The 9,622-nt window shown below is 38.0% G+C and overlaps 1 protein-coding gene across 1 annotated transcript in view; it reads right to left on the bottom strand.

Annotated features, from left to right (window-relative positions):
• CUNH7orf31 (chromosome unknown C7orf31 homolog) overlaps nucleotides 1-9,622 on the bottom strand; it is a 39,324-nt gene that overhangs the window by 14,688 nt on the left and 15,014 nt on the right. Inside the window, exons 3-4 of the mRNA XM_006912005.3 lie at nucleotides 5,475-5,546; nucleotides 3,443-3,472 (exon numbers count right to left, since the gene is read on the bottom strand). Of these exons, the coding sequence (XP_006912067.1) occupies nucleotides 3,443-3,472; nucleotides 5,475-5,546 (102 nt within the window). The remainder of the gene's footprint in view (nucleotides 1-3,442; nucleotides 3,473-5,474; nucleotides 5,547-9,622) is intronic.

A 9,622-nucleotide genomic window follows, 5' to 3' on the forward strand; every position in this document is an offset into this window, starting at 1 on the left:
TGTGTCATGTCCGATTTGTTCAAGTCAGGAAAGGATGAGTTTACTGTGGTCTAATAAAAAGCCCATGTTCGAAGGGAGGTTCTTGAACATTCAAAACCTTAGGGGCTTGCCTCATTCTCCTTCAAGTAGAGTAGGCAATAACAGGGGACCTGGATAAGAAAGGGGTCCTGGGGACAGTGGGGAATGAAATGAGAAAGGCTGAAGTTCAAATATTGTCCAATAGCCATTAGACGGTCACAAAACATACTAGAAAGAATGGTTCATGAAGTAACTTGAGTGTAATGGTTGTCTTAATATGTGCTAATTAACTTTTCTGGGTAGAAAATTCATTTTGATTCTCTTGGGTTCTTCTTGGTCTGTGCCAGGTTGAGCTAGGACGCAAGAATCGGTGGAATATGGAATCAGTGGGATTAATTTTTGAACTTCTGATACCATTTCCCATGGACTCGGTGCAGTTTAAGGAAATGTAGTATGAATGTTTCACAGAATGGTCACGCCTGTCCCCTCTGGGGACAGTGTCTCAGCAGGTCATCTAGGAGGTCCTCAGACATTGTAGCTGCGGCCTGAGCAGGAATTACACTGAGAGGGCATCGCTTTTAAATTTGGTTAACACACTTAATAACTCCCGCACAAGGCCCTGTGCTAACTGCTTTATCTACGTTCTTTATCAGAGAATCATTTAACAAGCTAAACACTAATGTGCATTTAGCACAAGGACAGAGGCCAAGGCAAAGCGGCCCCATATTCTACAAATTCGACGTTGGTAAGGACGCCTTAAATGAAGGCCATTACGTTTGTTTTCATCCTACCTTGTTCTCATCAGAGACATGACCAGAAAGTACAGATTAATTTGTTAATTCAGAAAGTTCTAAAGGCCAAGAGCATGTTAAATCACAAAAAAAGAACTGCAAGAATCCCATAAACTATTTCTTCCTGGGGATTGGTCTCCTTGACAGGAGGTAAATTTGCCAACTATATATATATATATATATATGTATGCAGTTCTTGAAATCCTCTGGTTTTGTCTGTGGCTGGGATTTTGACTTCGTGAAGAAAGGGTCAAAGGTGGGAGTTAGGAAGGCAGTGAGATGCCTCAGTTAATTCTGATTGCTGGGATTAAGGCAGAAATTTTTTTCCCTTGGACTGTAGAAATGTATATTTCCTAGAAAATGTATTAAGTTATATCTGGTAATGATTTAGGAAAATGTGGCTTACTCTAAGACCTGAAAGCTATGGACTCTCTGTGTCTTGAGTCTCTATATATTACGAGATTTCATTCAATAATATCGCAAAGGTTATTTTTGTTAGTTAAAGAAAGTTGCAAAATTATACCTTTAACTAAATTTTCAGGTTGTACCCCATTCCAGTTTTGAGTGCAACTGTATTAAATTACCAGAATGTATATTTTTTCCCTTAAATTAAGAGTAAGTAGCAAATAATTTTGTTCTTGTTATACTAAATGATTTTTAGAGATTACTTTTCATTTTGTGTCTTGAGTCCCTAAATAGAGAAGAAATAATAAAGAAAAGGTATAACATCAATTACTCACTTAACCACATACACATTTAAGTAAAAGAATTCAGTTTCTTTTCTATAAATCATTCAGTTAGAGGCATGGGCCGTCTCCAGACTCAGTCTGCCCTGTTGGCCACTGGCTGTGGCCCCCCCTGGCCTCTTGTCTTGGCCTCAGGCTGGCAGTGCTGCCCCAATCCCCCTGCCCCCTCTCCTCAACTTACAACATGTACCCGCCCTGTAATAAACTCGTGTCCACAGGACACCAAAAAAAAAGATGTTACGCAGTTCTTCCATGTAGACGTTTGAGGATCAAGTCAAAGGAAGAGAGTGTAGAATTTATCAGGCAATGAGCAGAAAGGCGATCTGAGAAAAAGAACCCAACCAAGGACTTTACTTTTCATATTGCTTTGAAGAGAATTTGAAAAGTCAAAACTAAGGGCTTACCTGGTTGTTTTTAAAAAGCAAAACCCCAGACAACCTTTAATTTTAACAGCCTTTTGAACAGATCTTTGCTTTCACTGAAAAACAGTATTTAACTGTTGACTTATTTTCAGTTAAGATCGATAGTGACTCTAGGAGCACCAAGCACACCTAGTGATTACATCTTGGTTTCCAATACCATTCTCCAGTGGAGGGGACTGGGCTCCTGAGAGAAATGGCTGATTCTAAGAGTAAGATAGGAAATACAGAAGATGAGTATGAGTCTGGAGCATCTTGTAGTACCAGAAAGTAAGGAAATGCTAAAAGGAAAAAAATAAAATCCACAACAATAAATGATGAAGTATACAAACAAACACACAAACCAACCACCAAAACCCACAACGATAGGGATATGGTGATAAGAGCCGTCTGAAGGAGTTCCTCATGGTCAATTTGAGTAATAAAGTAGCACAGAATTTCTACTAAAGCACCAAAGTACAAAATCAATATTCTTGAGTCCATACTGATATGAATGTGATTGAATAAATAAATAAATAAATAAATAGACAAACAAATAACGAAATAAATAGGAAGAACTGACAAAGCCCCATACAGAAGAACGCCAACTAATTTCTGTAGGTATTGTGTCTGCAAGGAGGTGAAGCATAATTCCAGATCCTTAAGTGTAGGCTGCACATATTGACTTTCTAAAGAGTACAGTATGGAAAGCGGAGGAAAAAAGATTACACAGTGGGGAAACCTGATAAACACCATCTCAGCTAGGTAATCAAGGTCAACATCAACAGTGATAGGTTGGTAGCATTTACTCTCGATAGAATGCGAAGAAAAATTTGTCACTTTACCTCTGTGGCCTTCCTCCCTAAAAACGCAGTACCTAAGTCTAATCATGAGAAAAACACCAGGCAAATCCCAGTTGGGGGACAGTCTACAAAATATCTGACCAGTAATTCTCAAAATTGGTCATAAATAAAATGGAAAAAAAGGAAGCCTGCGAAATAGTCACAGCCAAAGGAACAGAAGGAGACACGACTACTAAATGTAATGTGGTCCCTTGGATGGGATCCTGGAATGGAAAAAGGACATGAGGGAAAACCTGAGGAAATCTAAGGCAGCGCGGACGCTAGTTAATAAGCGCACATCGGTATTGGCTCATTAATTGTGACAAGTGTACCATACTAATTAATGTAAGATGCTAATAGTAGGGAAAACTGCTGGGTATAAGTTATAGAGGAACTCTCCCCAGGATTTTCCCAATAATTCTATACAGCTAAAACTACTAAAATTAAAAGTTTATTTAAAAAAAGTGACCAGGGCATATAAAATTGAGGGAAATCAGTAATACTGTCACCTTGACCTTGTATCAGCTTCTCCTCCCACTTGTTAAAACCTTTCATGACGTCTCATTTGTCCTCATACTAACCTATGGATTGACAAAAAATTTTTTCTTGATTATAACAGAGAAAGAAAATATAAGTTGTATACTCACCCTACTGTTGAATTAGGTGGTTTGGGCATCCTAGAATAAAAATAGGAAACACATCCTAATTAATATTAAGGTCTTTCTAAAGCTTATGTTCCTATTAGAAACTTGCTTAAGAATAAAGATGCATGCATTTTCCAAATGGTGTCTTTAAGATTGGATTGACTTTATAATATCTTGATTGACTTTCTGGAACACTGAATAATTCACCAGAGATATGATGTTATCATATCTCAGCTGTCCAATGATCATTTTTTTTCCATTCTGCTTATTCTAACTTCAGTCCCACTCACCACCTATTTCACGTTTCTTATTTGCAGTGCAAGTAGGACCGACTCCTTCCAATGACATTCACCCTCATAGGCAGGCAGTAGCTGGAGTGCTCCGAGGCAGCCTGACACCATGCATACGGTGCAATTACAGGACCTACAGTGACCTGTGTGTGGCCCGCTTGGGGAAGATATGTTAGTACCGTGTGTGCTTTGTCCCTTTGCTCAGGATTGCTGATCTCTCCCAGCTAGAACAAAACTGAACAAGGTCCTAGAGGCATGCCTTTTCCGAATCAGTTCCTTTGAAGGTTGTGTATTTACTAATTATTCCGAGCCGTGCACGCCAAGAAATAATACTGCAGCCTAGCGACAAAGTCCATACCAGGGACAGATTGTCATCCACTTGCCTTGGATTCCAACAATTAGTTTCAGCCTGTGCACATATTTCTGAAATATTTCAGGCATGAAAATGAACGGAATGTTAATCAGTCGATAGCAAAGATCAGTAAAATTGAGTATACTCTTTAATTTTTAGAAAATGGTATATTAGTCATATAATTTTATTAGTCTATAATATATTACATAATTCGCATGAACCATAAAGAGTTTATATCTTTCTTCATTGTAGTCTTGGAACTAAAAAGAAGCATGTCTTGTCTTCCAGTTATATTTCCAGTTGAGTTGGGAAAAGGGCAATGAGTATAAGAATCCAAGGGGTCTGCAGCTACTAGATTGGCTCTTATATGTGAAACATTAAATCGTCATCTAAAAATTTTCTCATCTGACAAATTTAGCTATGATATTGATAAGTATATGCCTAAAATTGATTTGGTTCAAAATGGGGAAAAATATTAAAAGAGAAGCTTTTAAAAGACATTCAAAGATTGAAAGTGAAATGAATGAAAAGAAAAAATGTTCAGAGACACCAGTTCCTTGACCTGAACCGGTCTGTTATTCCACTGTCACATTATATATCTACTTTTCAAAGTTTAGTAATCCCAAAGGGTATAAACAGGGCCTGGTAATCACAAATTTTATGTCTTTTTGGCTCCCTCTTGTGGCCAAATTCTATACTAACTTCTTTCCTGTAAACAGATTCCTAACAATTCTAATAGTTAGAGGCAAATAAGTGGTATTTTCATTGTTACTTCTGTACTGCCAGTGTTTTATTTTTATCTGAAAATTAAAAAGTATGCTTTTGTATTATATACAACAAATTATATCAAAGAGCGAAAAATAATTTAATTACTAGAAAATAATTCCTCTAAGCAAAGGATAAATGAATGAACAAGTATTCCTTATCCAAAAAAGAGACTTAGGAAGTAATTTTATTTATTAAGAGTTGCTTGTAGATTGTCATAATGAACTTCTCTTCTCATAAAATTCTGAATAAGATTATTTTGAGGGCACTGGGGCATTTTCTATGAACCTTTTAAGAAACACGACAGATTCTTATTAGATTGAGTAACTAGATCAAAGGCAAGGAATGGACAAGGGAGACCTGTATGAACCCCTCAAACATTTACTATTCTGTATTCCCATTTTTTTCTTTACTTGTTTAAATGCCACAAACGATTAGTGGGTTTTTAGTTTGTTTTATTTTTTGTTATTTGTTTAGTCTTGTTTCTATTACTAATTATCTCTATTGAAAAAAAGGAACACTTGTTTTTCTAAAAGGTCTCATTTTGGAGCTTTTTTCCCTCATATAACTCATTTCCACTTAAAAATGTTATTTGATCTCACATAAGGAGAAGAAACCCCAAACTTACAAAGAATCACTTCCACAGATGTCACTTTTTTTGTTGTGCGTCAAATAATAGAGTTGTTCAAAAGGAAGCTTTCTGAAAAGAAAGAAAATATTAGGTTGAACATCTTTTCAAATTAACACAGTGTAATGGTGAGATAGGAAAAGACAAAAAGACTAATATAACCATGTGTATATGGAAAGATAACATTTTTAATCAGTGGAAAAGGATTTACTTTTCAACAAATGCTGGAAAAATTCACTAACCAGTTGGAAAACAATATATTTCATTGGATTAAAAATTTAAAGAATTGAAAAAAAAATGTAAAGAATTGGGGAAAAAACCTATACAAACAAAATATAGAAGAAAATATACAAGAATTTTTTTTTCTTGGTGGTAGGAAAACCATTTTAAATAAGGTTTTTCTTTTAAAACTCAAAAACCAAATGGAAATCTGATAGCATCAAATGAAAAACTTTTGAAGATAGGACAGCAAAAAGCTCAAATAAAACACAGATTGAAAGAAATATTTGCAATAAAGATATGTAAAGACGATTAATATCCAGAACATAAAAATCTAATAAGAACCTGTAGCTAAAAGACAAACAATAAAAATGGAAAAAGAATAAGAACAGAAAAGGAAATGTAAATGGCTATACATAAGAAAACATAACAGAAAAAAGTACTCAGACAGAGAAATTCATTCTGATAACCGGGATACCCTTTATACTAATTAGGTGGGCAAAAATCACACAGTTTGATGACATAATACCGTTGGCTAAAAGTATGGGGAAATGGATACTTTCAGAAACTACCATGACGATATAAAGCATTTGGGCTATATATTAAAATTAAAAACATTTATATATTGTAACCCATAACTTCCACTTAGGATTTTCCCTTAAGAAACATTTGTGTATGAGCTCAAGCAGGCATATACAAACATGTTCATTACGTATAGTTAATGCAAAAAAGAAAATATTATGAGAATGGCTAAATAACCTATGATGCATCCGTGTTTTGGAACACAAGAGTGAGAGAGAACTATATTTACAGTCTCTATATTGCAGAGAGAAAAAAAATGAACCAAGTTGCCTAATACTATGTGTTAAATGATTCCATACATAAATAAAATAGTACCATATATTTTCAAGGGGTGCATGTATAATTATGTAAATGCATAACAAAAGGTGTGAAAGGAGGCACACCAAAGTGGCAACGGTGGTTCTCTCGGCAGGAGACTGGGCTTGGTGGGGTGGTGCTCAAAGCAGACTCGACCTCATCTTAGATTTTTTTAAATAAAAGACTTATTTTGAAAGAGCAGCTTTAGGTTCACAGCAAAGTGGAGGGAAGGTAGAGAGATTTCCCATGTACCCTCTCCTCCCCACATGTGTAGCCACACCCACTATCAACACCTCCCACCAGAGAGGTACATTCATCATCATTGATGCACCTGCATTGACACGTCATCATCACCTAAAGTCCATAGTGTACATTAGCCTTCACTCTTGGTGCTTGTAATGTTTTAATATAAATTGTCATGCTCAGCTATCCCTCGTGGCTGCCCCAAATCTTTTGAACACCCACCCTGTATCATCACATCTACCTAATGTAGATTCCAAAAAAACTTGCTTTCTTAGCCTCTCAGAAAGGCTGTAGAGCGTGAGGGTTCTTCATCTACCTGACGTAGATTCCAAAAAAACTTGCTTTCTCAGCCTCTCAGAAAGGCTGTAGAGCGTGAGGGTTCTTTGTACTCCACAAAAATGCTCATCGAGAGAACCAGTCAGGCTTTCTCCAGTCACCCAAGTGCTTGCTTAATGACTTCATAAACTAAGTTATCATGGGGCAGGGACAGGAGTTATGTATAGAGTCAGCAACATGAACTTTCCCTCATATTTGAGTCTGCCAGCAGAATTTACCAACCCTAAGTACTTCACAGAGAAAAATCACTGCGTGTACTAGTCAGCCACCTGGTGGGAGGCTGATTACACTGGAGCCTTCCATCATGAAAGAGGTGATTTATCCTCACAGGACTAGACACTTCTAAATGTGGATTTTCCTTTCCTTCTCACTATTCTGCCAATTACATCATTAATGTACTTACTGAATGCCTTATTCACCTGAATGCCATCTTAAACCAACATTACTTTTGACTATGGAACTCAATTTTCACAAAAGAAATAAGGATTCACTGGTCTTATCATATTTGCGGGATAGCCTGTTGAAGATTCAGTTATGGCTGAGTGTTGCCCTCCAGAGGTGTGGCACACACTCTGAACCAGTGACCAATAAAGAGCTTCCCCCATAGACAGAATGCATGGTCTAAAAAGCAAAGGGTGGGAGTGGGAGTGGGAGTGGGAGTGGGGCTTCTCACTGTTACACTTCCCATTACACTCGAGAAGAATTTTACTTCCTCCGCAGCCACTTGGGCTTTGCGGGTAGAGGTCAGGGGAGAAATGGTTCCATCAGAGGACACCACAGTGGTCCCTTTGAATCGGGAGTTGAACTGATGATGTGATAATTTGGGACTCCTTATGAGTCTGGAGAAAACAGACAAGAAAGGACTATACCATGTAGGCTGGGATGATTGATCCTTAATGTCAAGGGCAAGAGCTCCGCTGCTACAGTGATGGGGAAAGGAGGATTTATTTCTAGGACATAAGGAATCTTTGGACACCTCCTGGTATTGCTTCCAGTGCCATAGCCTGAAACAGGCAGAACCACTAAAAGCTTAGATCCCTCAGGAACAAAATTTGGAGTTGCCCCACCAGGTACTGGCTGAGGGCAAGAAAACGTGGAACAGGTAGTGGAGGAAGGAAGTTAACACCATCAAGAGCCTCATGACCAGCTGCAGAAATGAGAACTATAGTCATGGCTTCTATTTATTTCCTTGCTGTGTCCTGTATACTTTTATATATTTTAACTAATTTTTTCCTCTCCTTTTTTTTTTTATTATTTCATATAGGGTGCGTTGGCAATGGTTTACTTTATGAAGTGCGTCAGTGTGGACTGTCAGGACAAGATCGTAAGTGAACTAGAGAAGAGTGAAGGTCACCCAGAGATCCTAGATTTGGAGCTGGATGCAGGGACCGATGAGACTCGGGTCTCCCCCTTTTGGGGAAGTGAGTACGTTTTCATTTGTATGAACAAGTGTTGCATTTTCTTACATTGGAGCAGAAGTTCTCAAACTTTGCTGCATGTTCGAATGATCTGAGGGAGTTTATTAAAATGTGGAATCTGTTTCAGTAAATCGGGGGCAGGGGTCCAAGGTTTTGCATTCACCATCCCCTAGGTAATGTTGACCTGTTGGTCCATGAACCACAGGTCGAACAGAAAAGCACGTTATCGTTGTTGCTGTTGTTTACAGTGACAGCGACTGGCGCTGATGGCTCTCTAACATCTCTCCAATACCTTCTCTACGTTTTGCTAGTTTTCCGTGTTTTGAACAGCCCCTTCCCCAGGTAGAATCCAGAAAATCCACTTCCCAGCCTCCCTGGGAACCAGGGTGCAAATGTGCGCTCTGGGTTCTGCCAGTTATCTGCATCTGCACTAGGCTTTGACTGGAACGTGAGCAGCCTGAGACACAGGCTCCAGGTGGGGATTCGATTCGTACTGCTAATCGGAAGCAGCAGAGGTGTCCAGGGCAAGCAGAGGTGTTTCCCCTACGAGGCCAGTGCTGGGGATGAGTCAGGCTGTTATTCTTGGAAGCTCATCAATTAGCTTGTTTCTCCAGTCCTTCCACAGTTCTGTGAGTTAACCTAATATCCTCAAATAGAGCCTCTTCTTAAACTAGCCAGAATGGATTCTGTTGTTTGCAACTAAAAATCCTAATGTGTACAAATGAATAACTTGTGAAATTAAAATTTAATTTTAATTTCAAAAGAAGAAAAGTAACTTTGTTGGAAAAATGAACTTAAAAAAGAGCAAATGCAATTTAATTTAGATGAGATGATGTCTCTAAAGCCCTTGGCACAATGTGTGGCATAGAGATGGCACATCCTCATTATAAAAGTTTGCATAATTATGAAAAAGTGTATACAAATACCACCGTGCAGAATGTGACTCTAGATCTCTCTAAAAAATAGCTGTAAGGAAGTGCGAATGGGGAGATCTTCAGCTCTAGCCAGAGCTGAAGTTTCAAGAATAGGTTCAAAGTTCATGTCATTTCTTAA

This window comes from Pteropus alecto, unplaced genomic scaffold, assembly GCF_000325575.1.
Source record: "Pteropus alecto unplaced genomic scaffold, ASM32557v1 scaffold21, whole genome shotgun sequence".
NCBI lineage: Eukaryota > Metazoa > Chordata > Mammalia > Chiroptera > Pteropodidae > Pteropus > Pteropus alecto.